Here is a 19225-nt window from a genome sequence, read left to right as displayed (position 1 = left end):
AAGGAAATACTGTATAAAGATTAATGTCGTTAAAAAAAGAATTATTTGTTGGTCGTAAAAAAGTAAGAAGAAGCTACATATGCTCATCATCATCATCATCTTAAAATTGCTCGAGAAAAAAACAGAAGCAAATGATATGGTTTACGAGATCACCTTTTGATCACACACCGCATCGAATCAAAATACATATCAGCAACAACAACAAAAACAATAACAAAAAGAAGTATGTATTAAACGCAATAAATGTATAAAAATCAATCGGTCGATGTCAATAAGTATAGAACTCAGCCAATTCTTCAACGGATCCTCCTTCTTGACCAGTCTTGAGCATCCACAACAAGTGCTCGAACAAAACAACTTCACAAGCTACAACGATCTCCCGATCTTGTTCGACGGATCTAGAAGACCGATCCACTAGTTCTTGAAAGAGTGGGTGCGAGATGATGTCTGGCCTAAGCATGTAAGGTCTTCGAGTTTGACCAACATAAACAACATGGAGATTGTTATCCTCTGAGAGCTCATCTGAGACAGCGGCAGAGGAGGATGAGTGGTGGTGGTTCTTGGCAAAGGAAGGCCATTTCTTCATCGCCGACTTGAGTTTTGTCAGCTTCCCAACTTTGGCCATTGCTAATGAGATTTTATTGGTTTGGAATATATAAGTAGTTGTTGGAACTAGGTAGGGTTTAGGGTTTTATGAGGAAATTTATGTGTTTATGTGAGTGTGTGTGGGTCAAAAAATTGAATGAAGAAAAGAGAAATGTTTTGAGATGTTCTTGGGAGGAAATAACGAGGAAGGTTCGTGTATATATATTGAGTGAGATAGAGAGAAAAAAAAAACGTATACATGCATGACCCACCGATTGATGCATAACAGCTAAGAGAGATGAGGACATAAATGGCAAAACTAGCATCTTCATTGCCCATTGTTTTTTCCTTTTTTTTTTCATGAACCACAACAATGTTGAAATAATATTAACTTTTAATAATCTTTGGACCAATGTTTCAAAAAAATTCATTAACAGTAAATATATAATAACAGTTAAAGAGAACCAATTAATCTTGATATTAACATGACAAAACTATTGAATTATATATATAACTTGCCTATAACACTTTGTTTTGAATACAAAAATCTAATACAGCATAAATCAAGTTTTGAAATTTTTTAATAAACATATATACATGTTTATTATGTAATAAGTTTTATTTTTATTGGATATTAGATGTAAAAGTTACAATATAATAAAGAAACTGATTTATAATAAGGTTGAAGATATATACGTATACGTGTTTGTGGGTGTGTGTAGATGTGTAGGCAACCTCTTATTGCGTGTTGTTGTCTAATGATCGGACAAAGAGTGATGTTTTTAAGATAACGATTACATCTTGTCCACAATTTTGTTGAATATTACCTGATAATGCTAATTGTTTGTCGTTCATATATACCAAAATGACAAATATGGTCTTCATCTGTCGACTAAATTTGTTATTCTAGAATCATTTGAAATAACTTGTATTATATATAAATATTCAAAACAACCATAAACTAATGAAAAATCGTAAAATCATATATTGTAAGCAAAATAGGTTTTTCAGAATATTATTTTTTATGACGGATGCAACCACCAATCATATCACAAGGCAAATTTTGTTCTTTTAACAAAATACAGTCCTCTTATTCAGTGCAAATGCATTTTTTATTCATAGATATAGTTATAGAGAGCAATATTTATCAAATATGCTGAGAAATTCTTAAAGTTAGTTAGTTTGGTATTTCCCGAGAAATTAGGTGGAGAAGACCTTAGTACCTTACCGTCTGTCTTTATCGAACAAAAAAGTTGTGGATGGTAAGCTAATCATTTAAGGAATTTTAAATACTTCTTTTTTAAATGGTCGAACATATACTTATTTTATTATTTATGGCAAAATTAATCAAATAGTAAGATAGTACTGACTCATCATTAGACATTAGATAACTGTCCAATGTCATATACTTATGTAGACATAAAAAAGACCTAACAATTTTGATCAAGGGTGATTGTTTCTCTTTTTTTTTAAGTAGTAGGGATTTTTGTTTTGTTTAAAAAGTGAATTAACTGAAGATTAAAAAAGGAAAATGACACCAGCACCTCTCTTTTTTTTTATGACACACGCACGTATATGCATAGCACATACTGTATATGCTTATGCATATATAATAACACATGCATTACATGATAGAGACAAGCAGACTGAATTTTGGAATACTAATTACTTCCGATTTGTAATCATTGTAATGATTTGCTTAAATCGAGTTATACTCAGTATTCGAAGGTATAATACTTTTAGCATTATCTTTCTATTTTAATTTGTCTTCAGATTGAAATATATTACCATAAAAAAGTTAGAAAATTATTTCTTTATACTTATATATAATTTATTTAATTAAGAGAACTTCTTAGGTTATACTTTAATTTTAAACTAAGATCGAACATAAAGTATAGACAAGCCAGTTGGGATGGTTGTTCATGTAAGTGCGCGGCAATTGTGCAACTAATCTACTTTAAGTTTTTTCGGCTTCGTCTAATTATAATTATCCATATTTCATGCATTTCTTACATCGTCATAAATTATAAGTTATTGTTTTCTTAAAGAAGTGTGTCTATAATTAGTCATGATACATTTTTAGTTTAATATTTGTCGATCTATGAATATTCATTTTAAATTGAGATGTCTAGTACTGGTGTATATTGATTTGACCTACTACATTTATGGGTTTGGAAATGTTATTTTAAGCATTGAAATAGATTGTAAGGTTCGCTTTCTTCCCCGGTAAAGTAGGATTTAATGGTTACATATGAACTAAGCATGTCTTAATCATACCACTCAATTGAAGATCTAAGACGATATAACTCACTAACCAATTAGTATTACCACTATATCAACTTGGACTCGCACGCCTGTCATAATGCCATCACTATAATAAGGATAAATTATCAGAACCAGTAAATGTAACGAAAAGAACTAGTACTCAAAACTGATGAAACATTTATTGTTAAGGTTAGTTAATTTTGAGAAATGGTCTTAAGTGATTAAATTAAAACATAATCGTACAATGTTTTTTCCAAAGATACTCAAAATATAAAGTAGAAGAAACAAAAAAAAAATAAATGTCACAAAATTGGAGTAATTATCTCCAGCATTTCGGTATAATAATAATCAACAACAAAAGGGCCTTGCATAGCAAGCAACGAATTTTACTCTGATGCTTTGGTCTTCTTCTTTTTCTTCTTTTTGGGCTCTGAGGTTACTTTTTTCTTAGACTTTGAATCATCCTTCTCGTCTCGGTCTATCAAGTGCTCGTACTCTTCAAGACTCGCAAATGGAGATTTCCGTTTTCTTTTTTCTTGCTTTTTCTTCTTACCACCATCATCATCACCATCACTATCATCATCACCATCATTCTCAACATCTTCATCAACATCGTCATCAACATCTTCACCATCAAGCATGTCCATGTCTGTGTCCATTTCTGCATCACTCACATCAGCCGCAAGCTCTTCATCATCATCGCCGGCTACTCTATCCAGATCATCATAATCATATTCACCACCCTCTTCTTCCACAGCATCATCATCAACATCATCCAACATATTCTCAATCTCCTCATTGTCACTCTCATCACCAGCCTCGAATTCAACATCACTATCGTAGTTTCCGCCACCATCACCATCATTCACATCGTAAAGTTCTTCAGCAGCTTCTTCTTCAGGTAGCTTCTTTTTCTTCTTCTTTTTCTTTGATGGCTTTGTACTGTTCATTTTGTTCACATAGAACTTGTGGAAGACTAGATCTTCAGGAGACACATCTTCTTCTGCTAACGAAAGAATCTCAGATCCAATCATATGGTTTGACATGTCAAGCTGCACATGAAAAAGAAGAAAACCGTTACAGGTGAAAGTAGATAACAAAATGATTTCAACTTTTGGTTGTTGAAGCTTGAACTTTTTTTTACCTTCTTGGAAGGTTCGATCTGAGAGCCACCATGCCAGGTGTTTTGCTTTGGTTTCTTCTCCATGAATTTATCCAAGAAAGCACTTAGAGATAAATCGTTCAATGGGTTTCCGTTGTAAACTATAGTAGTTCCTGAGAGAAGGGTTCCAGCCATTGTAGCAACTGAGGGGTGGGCGTGTGAAGAAAGAACCACCAACTCCCACCAGCTCACACGGTCTCCGTTACTGTTAATTTGAGATCAATGATTCAGTTTCAACCAAAAAGGCTATAATAATATCAAGAAAGTGCTCAACTATTTAGATGTGAGTATGTAATTATCGATACTCCAAACCTAGCTTCTGAGATTTAATTGGGACAAAAACAGTTTAGTTTTAGCTTTGATGAAAGGTAAGATAAACTAACCAGTAAGAAGGTTCTCTATGGCGAGGATCGTATCCTCCAGGAAGGCAACTTGATTTTAATGGCGGTTGGTTTCTTCTTTCGCTATCATTAGAAACCTCCATGGTTTCTTCAAGCTCATGGGGCGTTTCTTTAATGAATAGCTCCTCCTCATCATCAGAAGCATAATCATCTTCTTCATCAGATTGCCTGACCGCCAAGGCCTCTTCGTCATCCGAAGAAGCATCATCATCTCTACTTGTGAGTTTGCCACCGTCACCGTCATGATCAACTTCAACATCATTCCCTTCTTTCTCTGCTTCTTTATTGGGATCAATATCGTCTTCCTCTTTCACATCCTCAAAATGTTCTACATCTTCTTCTTCCTCAACTGATTCCCTCAGGACCACCATCTTCCTGCATGGTTATTAGAAGGACCCATTGAATAAGCGGAAAATATCCATGGATAAATATGATCAACAGAGCGAAAAAAGCTTACCATAGAGGCGGTCTTGCTTTTAGCACCTCAGACAGAAGGAAAAGGCACCCACAGGCGTACTGTGGTGGCTGCTGAAGTGCAACCTACGCAAGTATTCAAGAATGAACTTTAGAGATAATAGACAAATTTCCTATACAGTGTGCTATTGCCATCACTATGAATGAAACTAGAGCGACCAAAGGTGGGGTTGATGAATCATGTATTCATGTTACCAACCTGCAAGACTCTTTTGGAGAAGGCAGCCACACGCTTCACATTTATATCGTTTTTCATGGCTCTGAGAAGAAGCCCAATAAACATTTCAGCCTGAAAATTAGGAATGGCAGATTATTAAACAGGGGAATGGAACGTAGAATCTGACATACCAGTCGAGTCACCTTAATGTTTTGATCATAAGATAAAGTAGCTTTTGCAAGATTAGAAATGTGTGAATTGTACGTATGAGAACATTCTGAAACCAATTACGGGCTCTACCTAATTATGAGAATAAATAGACGCGATGGAAAAGTAGGAAAACAGAAGCTTTAAAATTTGGCTTGCCTTGGAAGAATTCATTGCGGAGGGAAGTAGAAGTTTTGAGTACAATGCACGGTAAAATCTGTCACTGACAATCTTATTCTTAGATGAGATCTTGTCAAGAAGCATCAGTGATTGAACTCCCACATTGAAATTCTTCGAGTGTACCTGCATACATTTAAGAAGTCATTTTTTATTCATAGTTTCTGGTTGCAACTAATGAAACTTAACTTATATGATGAAGCTTTAGGAGTTACCAGTTTAAAAAGCACCGGCGTCTGGGATTCAATTATATCATCGGCCTCGTCAGTGGAAACATATGGAAACGCTCTGTTAACTCCCTGAAATAACGGAGTAATAAAGCTTAAGTTGATCAGTAAAATCTCAATGCTATATAATTACATGAGAACATCATATATTTTTCAAAAAGAAAACACATCCGGACTAACCGTCAGTAGAGCTGATAAAATTCTGGAATCCAATTCAACAGGTGAATCAGAGGACTCCTCTTGTTTCGTGTCATTTGGTTTGGCATTTTTCTTATCAGCCACTTTGCCATCTGCGCCTGGTTTCCTATTTGCTTCTGTGGTTAAAACCTACAAGAATGGAAACACAATCATGTGTCTCAGACTAATGACACTCCAAACCAAACATTAAGGGGAGGTAGAAGTCTCGGAGCTCATGAAAGGAAGGTGGAGATGGCGGGGAAAAACTTTGAGAAATAGTTAAAAAAATGTTTGATTTCTCATATATATCTACTATCTAGAGTTTGGATGCCAGTGATATACCTTAAAGAGAGCAAAATATACATCAATTAGGCGTTTTGCAACCTTTGGATCATCTCCTTTGTGGCTCAATCGAATCTGACTCAGAAAGTTAACCTGTGAAATTGACAAGGGTTAATAAGCATGGTTTCAGAAAAGCTAAGCATTGATAAATTTTATACTTCTCTTCTTCTGTCGAGTCTCAATAAAATAATTTCCCATTCCAGTCAAAAGAAGCCAAAACGATAACAATATCAGATGAATCAGTTTAAAGATGCGCAAGAAAATAAAGAAACGTGGTTATCGTGAACCTAAAAAGAGTAGAACAATAATAAAAAGAAAAAGAAATCTGTTTGAGAATATGAACAGTAAATAAAAGGACATACGGCGTGATACTTTGCACGTAACCCAAGATGAGGACGAAAGAGAAAGGAGTCAACTTCATCAATCACCACAGCCTGCAAAAATAATTATACGCTTAAGCCAAAGAGAAGAACCCACCAAACAACGAAATAATGAACGAATCCCAAAACTGGTTGAATAGCCGTACCTTCATATTAGGATGATCAGCCAAAAGATTCGTCAGGTGAAAATCAGCATTAGATGCACTCTTGTTTTGAGGATCCCCCAACTGTGTAAAGTAATACATTGAACAATTATAGTGATTACAGTTGATAAATCTGATTACATACAGATAATTCAATGAACATTTGACAATACCTTGTTCACCAATGACACCAACAATTTCCGCTCTTGTTCTGATTTGCTTGTCAACATGAAATATATAGTCTGAAACCAAAATAAAAATAATAATCAATAACAATAGTAAAGAACTAAAGATCCTGATCATGTTACTAAGAAAAAAACCAATCGTATCTACTGAAAAACCAGACCTCTACCGTGAGATCATGCATCATCCAGAGAACAGTTTACAATGATACATCCAAATGTCTAATATGATAACTCATCAAGAATAAAAACCTGGAGACCAGTGCTAGTAAAGAGGCTATGGGGTGGAGTGTGGTCATAAGCTATACCTTTAAAGCCCTGTCTTTTAGCTCTGGGAGCATATCCTTAGATGATTCATCAAGAGCGGTGACAAAGCGCTCATACCTACAAAGTCAGCATAGTAAGCTGTTCAGTGAACCATCGATCCAGAACAATAATCGATAAAAGATACAGATCTTCGACACATCCCTCGTGGCATGATTTAAGCAGAATACATTTCGAAAGCTTTTGGAGAGTATATTCTCTCTGGTAGTAACAAGGCAAAAGTTCTATATTTTTTTCATTTGTCTAGTGAGGCCATAAAGAAACTTAACAAGCAATGTAATTGGGAACGGACAACTGAAAGCAAAGTGATAAGATTATTTTTTACCTCTGTTTCAAGCATTCCTCCCAGTACCAAAATAGCAATAGCGAGTAACCATCCTTATTTTCCGGAATGCTGTTTAAGGGTCGCTGCAAAAGTGTCTTTAGCTTGCGATCAGGTAACAGCCTGGAAGAAAGCTCAGTTAGTGAGACAAGACCGGATATGATTATGGACGCATACACATAAATTTATAGCTCAACGAGAGAGTAAGAACAATGTGCCTGATCAAAATTTCTGATAGAGCCTTAAGACCCCTAAATGCAAATCGCTTTCCAACCTTTGAGGTCACCATTCCTGCAATGAAACAGCTCCAACAAGTCAACAAGTGGTTGAGTAAAGCATCAAAGAAATGCTTCAGAGGATTCAACTAGATAGGCACTCGATTCGCAATTAAATTATGAAGATAACCAGAAACATACCCAATAAGGCATCAAGAGACCTCATATTTGCAATGGGGTTCTCTCCGACCATGATCTCAAAGGCAGTGATTTTATCAGTTACTGTCCCTGACTTTTGTGCAGAAATCACCATCTTCATGTCACCGCTCTTCCCTTTCGATGTTACAAAGTCCTCTGCGTATTGCCACATCAATCTCTCTCCAAGCTCCCTCTTCTTCTCCACCACACCCATCAAATCCTCCTTGTTCGTCACCGCCACTTTCCGGTGATCTCCTCCACTAAAGACCTTCTCCTCCAGCTCCTGTGCATCATTATACCACTCCGAGCTCAATAAACTCGCTTTCACCAATGGTAGCTTAGGCAAAGTCTTGAACTTGTCGAAACGTTTCGCCTTAAAGCCGGTGTTCTCATCGTCAATCGATAAAAAATCAGGCTTTGGCTTCGGATTCACGGTTTGTTTCGCCGCCGTATCTTTAGGGGTCTGCTTCCTCGCACCCAAATGCTTGCCAGCTTTATCTCCAATGTTCGATTTCGGCTTCCTTGCGTCTCCCTGAGTAACCTCGTTCTGGTTCTTCTTCTGATCAGAGCCGTCCTTCTTAGGCTTTTTCCGTTTCTGGGTCTGGGATTTTCCGGGTTTCCGGAAATCAGTGTCGTTGAAACCCGAAGAAGGCAGAGAGGAAGCCAAGCCGATAGAGGAAGAGAATGATGCGACCTCGGCTTTGAGACTATCCAAGTCCATCGATGGCTGTGATTCCGACTTTTTTTTGTGTTGTTTCAAAGCATATGCACAGGTTTAATCAATGTATGTGCTTTTGAGATCAGACACTTGAGGAAGAAAGAAAGAAAAACTTCAATACGGGAGGTTCTACAAAAGCTTTGCTAGGGTTTTAGGAAACGGCAACGAGAGAGCAGACCAAGAGAGTATGGGCATAAGGGTAATTTTGTATTTTATGAGATAAGATAAAACAGAGGCTGCGCTTAACAATTTTGGATTTTGGACTATCATAAGCCGGTTTGGTTAGTTGGGCTCCTGAGACGGCCCAGCCCAATCGTTTGTAAATCCATAGGATTAGAGTGACAATAATCTTCCGACACAAAAGAAAATGACAGGTTCATGAATCTAAATCAATACATGTATAGAAGTAGAAGTATGAACTACGTAAACTAATACACTAAGAATCGCTTAAAGATAAGCCAAAAGTATGGAATAATATACCTTTAGAAAGAGAAGAAAAATATATTGAAGAATGTATAAAATCATAAATCTGTGACATCAAATCCTAAATAAATGTGAACTCATGAAATTTGTTTATATATCCTAAAGTTTGAGTTCGAGATCTTTCGAACACCGTCCTCCTTCTTCGTCCTCTTCAATTAACATACTATCGTTATGTCTCTTCTGTTTGGGAAGAGTCACAGGCTGTCGCGAGGATCGTCCTGGCTCTACCGATGGATCAACCATTTGTGGCTTGGGAGGAAGATGACCACCGTTTTGGTTCACTTGATATGGAGCTCTAGCCACAGCCCTGAAATTCAAACATTATATACTTAAACTGGTAAATTATATAGTTCTTGTAGTATATGGAAGCATCCAAACCAAAATACAACAAACTAGAACGCCGAATGTTTTGTAACAATATACAACATGATCTTTTTACTGGTCATATACTACAAGTAGTTAGAATAGTTAGGTTTGGTTTTAAGCAAAGCAGAAAAACGTGGGTTGTTAAATTTTCACACACACACACACACAAAAACCCTTAGTTAAGCAAAAAAAAAACAAACGTTTTAGTTTTTTACTAATAACTTTCCTAATCCATTTACATTTTTACCAAAAAAGAAAAAAACTTTCCTAATCCATAACGGTAAATAGTTTTTCACTAAACATGATACTAGATCCTACTCGAGCATTGAAACATCACTCTTCGAATAAGTTGAGCTAATTGTATTTAGCTTATATTAGCTATCAATTATAATTTCCTAAGTAAATTTTGGTCCTATATATAGTCTATGAAAATATTTCCGAGACGCAGCTTCAAAAGAGTGTAACCAGCTAATTCTCAGTATATGCTTTCTGACAAATCCTAGGTAAATAAAAAAACAGCTTCCAGTTTTGGTTCACCTGTCTTTTCGTTTAGCAAAGAACCGATGAAGAGAGGCTCTTCTTGCAATGCGTTCCACGACTTGATGTTGATGTTTTGTCTGATCATGATCATCGTTGTTATCAGAACTCGTTGGCTCGTTCAGATCAGGTATCTCCACGCTGCTTTTGTTGCTGGTGGTGTTCATGTCGAGATCCATGTGACTCTGAGTTTTCTTTGAATCAACAGCAACTAAACTCGCTTCTTTCGCTGCTTCCATTATCTCCTTGGCTTTGTCTTCAGGAAACTCGTCGTAAACCATTACTTTTCCTCCAAAGAATATGGTCAGCTGGGAATTTTTAGGCTCCGGTACTATGCTTGCTTGTACAATACTGAAACCAAATCAAACCCATTTGTGCATTGTTCAGACTCCACAGTCCACACATCAAACCAACCTTTCTCTAATTCAATCGCCACAAAATGCAAATTTTGAACTTATTAATTTAACACTAGATGTCTCATATATCTAAAATAATAACCTTGAAAACCAAGCACATATGAAGTATTTGTCTACGATACCTGAGATCGTCACCTCTGGCTTTGCCTCCGGAATAAGTAGAGGCTTCACCAATGGAAAGTTTCTGAGTAAACTCGAAGGGTCTGGTTTCCGACTCATCTGCCTTCTTTATCGCATTTTGTTGACCTAAAAACAATACAAAATAATACATTACTAAAAGCAAAAAGAAATGCAGTTTTCTCTACAATATAAAATAAGCTAATTTCCAGATCTACAGAAACATCATGTAATTTTTTCCATTTAAAACATGCTACAATAGCTTTAACTGAAATCGAATTTAATGGATTCCAACATTTGTTCTTCAACCCTATAGTACCTAAAGTGTAAACTATTCAATCACCAAATCATCCCAAGTTGGTTAATGATTTTTTTTTTTTTAATTAGATTTAAGGGAGGATGTTAAAACCTTTTACATTTCAACAAAGAAACAAAATTGGATTTTTTTATTCCTTTCAATTTTGGCCACAATTTTATAATAATACACGGCTATTCTGGATAATCAAGGAACCAAAGATTATTCAAATATAAGAAGATATAAAAGTCGAGTCTTTGTCGGCGGCGGCCGTCAGATTAGGAGAAGAAGAGAAATAAATACCTCTGATATTGGATTTTCCGGCGAGCACAAGATCGGATTTTCGAGCCAACTCAATATCTATATTCCCGAAACTTCCCTTCTCCTTCAAGTAGCGACTGAGCAAACTACATCTCCGGGAAAAAGTAGACTTCTCCGGCGCTTGTCCGGTAGACATACTGTGATGATGAGATTACAACAGCTCCAGATTCTTGTTTTTTCTGTGGGTTATACACGTATAATCGAAGATTACAACTTGCAAAATAAAATGTCTTATTGTCTTGAGCTTTTTTTGCTCATGTGCGTTTTATAAATAACCCATTCAAGCCAATAAAGTTTCTGTGGCTTTAACCCTCTCCCGAATAAATAAATAAGAAAACAAATAACATGTTTTTTCCTTTTTCTTATTTGCTTTCTGAAGTAGTGACAGTGACGCGTGTGCAATAAAGAAAATTTTGTCACGAGTCTATTTTTACACCTAACATATATACTATATGCAAAATCGCTCTACTGACACAATTTTCTTAGCGATCAGATCTGTGATGATTAAAGTCTTCCATTGTGGTGGTGATTGGTATAATAATATGATGTTTTTATTTTTCATAAATTCTTGTTATCCCGACGGTTAATCGGCTATATGCACTCACTTATTCGGCAATCTTTTTTTTTTTCTTATTTTGTTGGTTAACATATTTTTAGGCTATTAATTTTCTATATATCATCATAAACATAAAAGCTTAACCGCAGAAATGTCATCAAACTCTGGTTTATTTTTAAAACATAACATAAAAGAACTCCGGCTTATTTTTTTAATAAAATCATCAAACTCGGGTTAAGGAATGGATTATCTCTGAGAGGGAAAAAACATGATATTTTATGAAATAATTCATTTGTTTTGTACCGAGTTATCAAATTACAAAATAAATAAATGAATTCGTTAGCTCGAAACCAAACAAATTTCCGATACACAACTTGCAGCACGTTTTCCTTGCGCATGCCGTGAAATTTTAAAAAGGAAAAAATGGGTAGAAAGAGTTGACGGCGACGTTACTGAAAGCCGTTAACAATATCTGCCCACACAATATCTTCAGGCTTCAAGGTTTGATTGTTAAATTACGAGTTTGTCCTTCTGTGATACCCAAAGGCCATACTAACTGACGGCGTTTTCCAATAAAACGATGGTCTAACGGAGTGAAGTCATCACGTCGGCTTGATGGATATTTATAAAGAGATTAAATTTTTGTGGGACCCGTTAACAGTGGAACTTGTGTATCGATATTTAGAGAAGCTGACGAATACTTATCCCCGACACAGTTTTAGGGCACGTGAAAATATTGTTCTTTAGACTATCATTATTTAGCATGTCTACACGTGTCAAAATCTTAACGGTACACCCATAATACATGCATGATTTGCATTTTCCCTTACTTTTTTTTGGTTACGAAGGAGCGATGATTCAACTTTTCCCAAAATAATTTGTTTGCTAACCAAATGAACTTTCGTTTTTTTATCACAACTGAAAGCTTTGGTAAAACTTCACATATATCGAAATTCGAAACTCGAAAGTGAAAAGAGATAATGGAAACCTGTAAATATTTTACAAACATCTAAACTTCTCCAACTATATGACGCCTCAAGAGTCGTATATATCTTGTATTACTTTTATGCATTTTAATTTGAAAAACCTTTGTCAAAAAAAAACATCTAAATTTCTTTAATGTATATGAGCAATTTCTACTTCGCAAGTAGTCCTTATGATTTTCTTCTTTTTTAAATCGAAACATTACTACGACAAATTAAATTTTAGTCGTTTTGTTTAATGAGGTGTGCGTTGAAATTTCTTTAAATATTCTATAATAAATGTCGTAGACGATGGTGCCAAGGGGAAAAAATCATTATTATCTATCGCAACTTGAAAGATCTTATCGATGAGAACATACTATTTCTTCTTACTTTGATGGCTCTTCCAAATCTTCAACAGTTGAACAACAACTTGCATATCTATATATATATTTATAGATGTATTGCTGCTTCTAAATATGCTTACACAAGACAACAGCGATATTCATATCCATATATCTCTAATTTGGCACAAAAAATATTCATATATCTCTGAAGGGTGAAGGATGCCAAAACAACCATATCATAAGTTCATAACTCCGAAAATTCGTAACTACAATCATCATATCAGGTTATTTATAGATGGACCCCTAATATAAAATTGATCAATGTTCGAACACAAAATTATATAAATCTCAATATATATAAGACCACCAAAAAACCGGCTGATTAATCTTCACCCATGTTTAAAAACTTTTATCCTTTACTTTACTGTCAATTTTTTTATATTCCACCATGAAATATTCATTTGGTTAGTATGTTTTGTAAAATATTACAACATCTCATTACATAATGAAATTCAGATCATGCTTACCAAACAGAAACTATCATCTCTATATCTAAATTGTTGTAGCTTAGGTAATCTGAAAAAAATGACTCTGAAATTGTATAATTAAAGAGTTTATATGCTACAGTCAACTCAAACCTCTAAAAATTAATAGTTTATAGAACTATTCATATATCGAACATTATTAGGTTGATAAATAATTTAGAGAATGAAAACTTTTTAATTTAGAAAACATTTACTGTATTTAATGTATATACTGTATATGACGACGATATCATGAGTTTGTAAATATTTTTATTTTGACGTATCTTTCATATTTGCACAATTTTGAAAGATAGTATAAACACTCCTTTGCATTAATGTGTGACGGCCAAATAGATATTTGCCGTTTGCGTTTCAAACTTAGGGTGAAACGGAAGTAGATAGGTCTTTTACGACAGTGGCTAAGGCAAATAATGGGTTCTTTGACACCGACATATACTTTTGATGTGAATACCAAAATATTGCAGTTTCTTCACATGCTCCATATGTAATTTGACAATAACATATGCCTAGCTAACGATGCTAACAGTTTTTTTTGTCTCTTTTGTCAACAGATTTTAATAGTACTTTTTTAAAAAAATAATAATAACTTAAAAGTTGCAATATAGCTAGTCGTTCAATAATGTCATAATGAAAATGGCTTTAGAAGTAAAAGCTTTATAAGTTTGATTTCGTCCGTCAATTTTTTTTTTTTAAGATGCGATCATATATTTTGAGGTACACGTTTCTTTGGAATTGAATAATAAATAAAGGATTTGATGCAAATCCATTGCATGGTTTAATATGCTATAGTTTTGGTTTGGATTTGATTGTGTCATAGCTTTATAATTGAGTTACAGGTTCATCGATTATGTTTCTTGTACAGTAAAAATAAAAACAAATCACAATTCAGAAATGTCAGTACAATGGATTTGGTCATAGTCTCATAGAACATCCTTGTCCTCGTTGTCGCCTTGCCTTCCTCGGCTTTCTTGTTCGTCTCCATTCCCATTAACCCATTTGTACTTTTCAAAGCCTTAACATTGAATTCTTCTTACATCCTCCTTCCAAATAAAAGAAGATAGAAAAGGAGGATGAGAAGATGATATAAACATTATACATGATGTCACATAAACAAAAACCGTTATTACTAAGAGATTATAATCTTCTTCTACTTGTTATTAATTTCGAAACTGAAATCCATCGTTATAAACATAAAGATACATATGTTTGAGCTTCGAAATCAAAGTTATTTGGCAATGAATGAATTGACTTGTTTTTTTTTATATCAGGTTGGTATATTCACACAATTCAGACATGAGATCTTAACACACATCATAGAATAATAGTTTGGCTTATCCATCTCGAACCAAATTCCTTCTTTTATTTTGTGTGTGTGTCACTAATATTCATTTGGGGGTTACTAAGCTCTTATACAATGTTAAGCTTTGTGAATTTTCCATATGAATTTTTCTAAACTAACTGAAGATAAACATAAATCCCAAATAAAAAATCCTAATAAATAGTAGCATTGGGCCATTGGCCAAACAACAAAAAAAAACACATTTCCCAATTATTTCGTAATCGATTTTGCTTTTCTCAATCTTGACTCTTTCAACTTACATTCGCGCCATAAGCTCCTAAGTTTCTCTCATCCAATGGATCACAAATGACAAAGAAAAACACAAGACAGAGAAACAGAGTCAGAGCGAGAAACAAGACAGAAACAGAGAAAATTAGTAAATCGAATCAGCGACAAAAAAAACTACTCTGAACAAGAACATAAAAAAACACAAGTTTCTAAAAAAACCCCGGCGGCCTAGCTCCGGTTAAGAGTTAAATGGCCGTGGCCTGGCTAATCTGGCCGTTCGTGCTATCTCTAACAGCACTTTCTGCAAATTCGAGAACCGAATCAGAAGCATTGTTGAAATTCAAGGAGTCATTAACCAACACCAAGTCTCTCGATTCTTGGACACCAGATTCAGAGCCTTGTGGAGGAACACAAAGATGGGTTGGATTGCTCTGCAACAAAAACACAGTCTTTGGCCTCCAGATCGAAAAGATGGGTCTCTCGGGGAACATCGACGTCACACCATTAGCTGACCTACCCGATTTACGCACCATAAGCATAATGAACAACTCATTCTCCGGTAATATACCCGAGTTTAACCGATTAACCGCTCTGAAATCGATTTACTTATCAGGCAATCGATTCTCTGGTAACATCCCTTCTGATTATTTCGAAAACATGGTCTCTCTAAAGAAAGCTTGGCTATCCAACAACGAGTTCTCTGGCCTCATTCCTCTTTCTTTGGCCACTACATTGCCAAATCTAATGGAGTTACACCTCGAAAACAACCAGTTCATCGGTGTTATACCGAAGTTTAACCAATCGACTTTAGCTGATGTCGATCTCTCAAACAACCGGTTATCCGGAGAAATACCACCCGGTTTATCCAAATTCGACGCGAGGATTTTCGCGGGGAACCCTGGCCTTTGCGGTGCGAAACTAGCGACTCCCTGCACGCACACAAGAAATCGGAGTGCATCAATTTCTATAGAAGGAACAATGAAAGATGCAAACAAGAGCAAATACTATATAGCATTCGGTACACTAGGAGTCCTTTTTATCGTTATCATCATCTCCTTAGTCTTCAAGAAGAAGAAAAAGAAGAGACGCAGGAGGCGGACGCGTCGTACCACTGAACAAGACAGCAACGACGACCACCAGATTCAGGTTTATTCACAGAGCAATGCCTATATATATGAATTCACTGCTATCAAAAACGCTAAAAGAGAGTTTTTGTAACTCACAAACACTAATTCTTGATGTGGTTGATAGGTAACTGTTGATGGATCAAGAACTGGTGGAGAAAGGCAGAGTAAGACCAGTCGCTCCGGCGAGTTGACGAATAAATCAACGGCGGATTTGGTGATGGTGAACAAAGAAAAGGGTGTTTTTGCTTTGTCTGACTTGATGAAAGCAGCGGCTCACGTTCTCGGAAATCCCGGCGGTGGAAGTAGCCGTCCTAGCAGCAGCGGAGGCGTGGGGTCTGCTTACAAGGCGGTGATCGCGAGCGGCGTTACGGTGGTGGTGAAGCGTGTGACGGTGATGAATCAAGTGAGTACAGATGTATTCGACAAGGAGATTAAGAAACTAGGAAGCTTAAGACACATGAACATATTACCTCCTCTTGCTTACCATTTCCGGCGAGACGAGAAACTACTGGTGTTCGAATTCGTCCCAAATCTGAGTTTGCTTCACCGATTACACGGCGACCACGGCGAGGATTTTCAATTAGATTGGCCGTCTCGGCTTAAAATCATTCAAGGAATCGCGAGAGGGATGTGGTACCTCCACGAAGAGTTAGGGTTTCTAAGCTTGCCACACGGAAACTTGAAATCGAGCAATATATTTCTCTCCGACGACGGCGAGCCTCTCGTCTCCGAATTCGGACTCCAAAGACTGATCAATCCCGACGCTAGATCTCAATCCCTCGTCGCGTATAAATCTCCCGAAGCGGAACGCGACGGAATCGTCTCTGCGAAGTCCGATGTGTTCAGTTTCGGAGTCGTGGTCTTAGAGATCTTGACGGGGAAATTCCCGTCTCAGTATGCCGGTCTGAACAGAGCCGGCGGGACGAATTTGGTGGAGTGGATCGGCTCCGCCGTGGAACAAGGTGGCTGGATGGATCTGCTCCATCCGGTGGTCGTCGCCGCCGCCGCCGCCGATGATAAAGCGTCGTCGGAGGAGATTGAGAATGTTTTACGGATCGGTGTGAGATGCACAAGAGAAGATCCTGATCAGCGACCTAGTATGACTGAAGTCATCGACGAATTAACGATGGAAGATTCTAACGACGACTTCATCACCATAGAAACTTAGTTTCCACCGTCGCTTCTGGGATTCGATGAATATCAACCGTTAGATTCGTCCAGATTCACCAATTTTTGTTTTAATTATGCTTTTTTTTTCTCTTTAGATTTGTATATGATTCAAAAATTAAACTGAGGTTACTTGTAAAAGGGAGTTTTAATGTTTGGGCATAGATTAATATCAGATTGTTTTCGCGGTTTTTATTATAAACTTCGGTATTCAAATTCAAACACCTCAAAAACCCATTAGCGATAATGAAACTACGAAAGTCACAGATTACTAGATTAGTGAAATGGAATCAATAATATGCCTATATCACGTGTTTGTGTATACGTACGTGACGAAAAAATGATTAAAATAAAATATTGAAATTGTAGGACAGCTAAATCCAGCTGGAGATTAAACGAATCGTGAAATTATTATTGTTTTTTCTTTCGCTCACAAAATGATTTAATTATGGCCAAGATTTATAGACGTCTAACTTAGCAGACAACAAAAGACCCATCACTGTATTTGTTTTAATCACTCATATTCTTGGAACAAAATAATTATACTGAATACAATAATATAATAATATGAAATAGAAAATAATTATACGTGCATAAATCATTTTATTATTGGTTAAATTGTTTAGATAAAAAATAATGGATGTTTATTTTTGAAAAATAAAGAAATTTTTTAAAATTTTATATTTAAAAATCTTAAATATTCATTTTAGGAGTAATAAAATGTATTAATAGGTTTGACGCGATACTATATACAATAAAGTAACTCTAATAATAAATCTCTGCAACACTAACCGGGATAAATGAATATGAAATTAGTGCATTTCTCAAACATCATATTCCCTCCGTTTCATAAAGAGTGTCGTTTTAAAGTTTTATTTTTGTTTCACAAAGAGTGTCGTTTTATATTTTCAATGCAAAATTTGTAACAATATTCCAGTTTTAATCCTATTAATTTAATGTTTATTAAATGAAAACAAATTATTTAATGTAGTAATAAGGGACAAAGTTGTATTTTTAATAATTTTCTTAATATATATGAAAAATGTCAGAATGATATTCTTTGTGAAACGGATGGAGTATATACAATAAAATAAAAATACGTGATAATTATTAATCGACACATCTAATGACATTTGCTTACCCAATAAATGTTTTGCAAAGTGAGCTGTTCACATTCATATTTTAAGTACATTTGCTTAAAAAAGTCGTCGAATTGAACTCGTATTCGTATTTATTTATATGAAAAAAGACTTGAGTAATTCTCTCACTGGCTGAATCCAGCAGAGCACCACTCGTGCAACATTATTTTCTTCTCTATTAAATTGACTTCATGTTTCTAGACTTCCCATATCATTAACAGAGGATAATTAATAATGTTTCCCATGGTAAATTAAGGAAACGAAATGATTAAAATTTTAAAGTTATCCAGAAATTATAAGGCTCACCAATTATTATAAACTTATTAAAAAGGACAATTTTCTGAATTATATCCACCTAAGACTAAGCATTAGCTAATATTTCAAATCACAAAAATATATGATGTTTGCAATTCCAGGGAAAAAATAATTAGGATCTTTTAGTTTTTAATATATTTTGTTGTCTGAGTTTATGAATAAATTTGATTTGTCACCGTGAATCTTTTAAAAAGGCATAATGCATGGGAAATCGGGTGCAAGCACGTGAATGTCGGCCCATTGTAGCAGTCGAATAGTTGACTTAATTCATATGATTCTGGTTATTTAAAGAAACCAGATTAAAAAACA

At 35.5% G+C, this 19225-nt stretch overlaps 4 protein-coding genes across 4 annotated transcripts; 1 reads left to right on the top strand and 3 right to left on the bottom strand.

Moving 5' to 3' along the window:
- Positions 1–119: 119 nt before the first annotated feature.
- LOC18009353 (auxin-responsive protein SAUR50) lies at positions 120–773 on the bottom strand. The gene has a single exon (XM_006390595.2). It carries the CDS (start codon positions 623–625, stop codon positions 269–271), a length of 357 nt encoding a protein of 118 aa, XP_006390657.1. The 5' UTR covers positions 626–773; the 3' UTR covers positions 120–268.
- A 2282-nt stretch (positions 774–3055) lies between these two features.
- On the bottom strand, positions 3056–8802 carry LOC18009263 (CCAAT/enhancer-binding protein zeta). Its single transcript, XM_006390594.2, has 16 exons — positions 7942–8802; positions 7744–7816; positions 7529–7648; positions 7188–7263; positions 6871–6939; positions 6701–6781; positions 6537–6608; positions 6175–6267; positions 5836–5982; positions 5644–5727; positions 5411–5554; positions 5087–5176; positions 4871–4953; positions 4396–4788; positions 3995–4217; positions 3056–3902 (listed from the first exon to the last, which is right to left on the bottom strand). Exons 1-16 carry the CDS (start codon positions 8657–8659, stop codon positions 3237–3239), a joined length of 3132 nt encoding a protein of 1043 aa, XP_006390656.1. The 5' UTR covers positions 8660–8802; the 3' UTR covers positions 3056–3236.
- A 319-nt stretch (positions 8803–9121) lies between these two features.
- On the bottom strand, positions 9122–11486 carry LOC18009295 (protein TIFY 11B). The gene is made up of 4 exons (XM_006390593.2): positions 11174–11486; positions 10581–10704; positions 10043–10393; positions 9122–9446 (listed from the first exon to the last, which is right to left on the bottom strand). Exons 1-4 carry the CDS (start codon positions 11325–11327, stop codon positions 9239–9241), a joined length of 837 nt encoding a protein of 278 aa, XP_006390655.1. The 5' UTR covers positions 11328–11486; the 3' UTR covers positions 9122–9238.
- A 3762-nt stretch (positions 11487–15248) lies between these two features.
- Positions 15249–17644, top strand: LOC18009195 (pollen receptor-like kinase 3). The gene is made up of 2 exons (XM_006390592.2): positions 15249–16314; positions 16420–17644. The coding sequence occupies exons 1-2, from the start codon at positions 15418–15420 to the stop codon at positions 17461–17463; spliced, it is 1941 nt and encodes a 646-aa protein (XP_006390654.1). The 5' UTR covers positions 15249–15417; the 3' UTR covers positions 17464–17644.
- The last annotated feature ends 1581 nt before the right edge of the window (positions 17645–19225 follow it).

The sequence above is a fragment of the Eutrema salsugineum genome, unplaced genomic scaffold (assembly GCF_000478725.1).
Source record: "Eutrema salsugineum unplaced genomic scaffold, Eutsalg1_0 scaffold_9, whole genome shotgun sequence".
In the NCBI taxonomy this organism is placed as follows: Eukaryota; Viridiplantae; Streptophyta; class Magnoliopsida; order Brassicales; family Brassicaceae; genus Eutrema; species Eutrema salsugineum.
The sequence above is the reverse complement of the archived record's forward strand: the minus strand, read 5'-3'. Positions and strand labels throughout refer to the sequence as shown.

What these genes read in the sequence shown, in the direction of transcription:
- LOC18009353 (XM_006390595.2), bottom strand. Translation starts at nt 625, where the DNA reads ATGGCCAAAGTTGGGAAGCTGACAAAACTCAAGTCGGCGATGAAGAAA.
- LOC18009263 (XM_006390594.2), bottom strand. Translation starts at nt 8,659, where the DNA reads ATGGACTTGGATAGTCTCAAAGCCGAGGTCGCATCATTCTCTTCCTCT. An exon ending in CCGCAATGAATTCTTCCAAG is followed by an intron (nt 5,177 to 5,410) that starts GCAAGCCAAATT and finishes CCTAATTTTCAG; the next exon opens with GCTGAAATGTTTATTGGGCT. An exon ending in AGATCGAACCTTCCAAGAAG is followed by an intron (nt 3,903 to 3,994) that starts GTAAAAAAAAGT and finishes TTTCATGTGCAG; the next exon opens with CTTGACATGTCAAACCATAT.
- LOC18009295 (XM_006390593.2), bottom strand. Translation starts at nt 11,327, where the DNA reads ATGTCTACCGGACAAGCGCCGGAGAAGTCTACTTTTTCCCGGAGATGT. An exon ending in GCCAGAGGTGACGATCTCAG is followed by an intron (nt 10,394 to 10,580) that starts GTATCGTAGACA and finishes ATTTGGTTTCAG; the next exon opens with TATTGTACAAGCAAGCATAG. An exon ending in TTTGCTAAACGAAAAGACAG is followed by an intron (nt 9,447 to 10,042) that starts GTGAACCAAAAC and finishes TTTGAATTTCAG; the next exon opens with GGCTGTGGCTAGAGCTCCAT.
- LOC18009195 (XM_006390592.2), top strand. Translation starts at nt 15,418, where the DNA reads ATGGCCGTGGCCTGGCTAATCTGGCCGTTCGTGCTATCTCTAACAGCA. An exon ending in ACGACGACCACCAGATTCAG is followed by an intron (nt 16,315 to 16,419) that starts GTTTATTCACAG and finishes TGTGGTTGATAG; the next exon opens with GTAACTGTTGATGGATCAAG.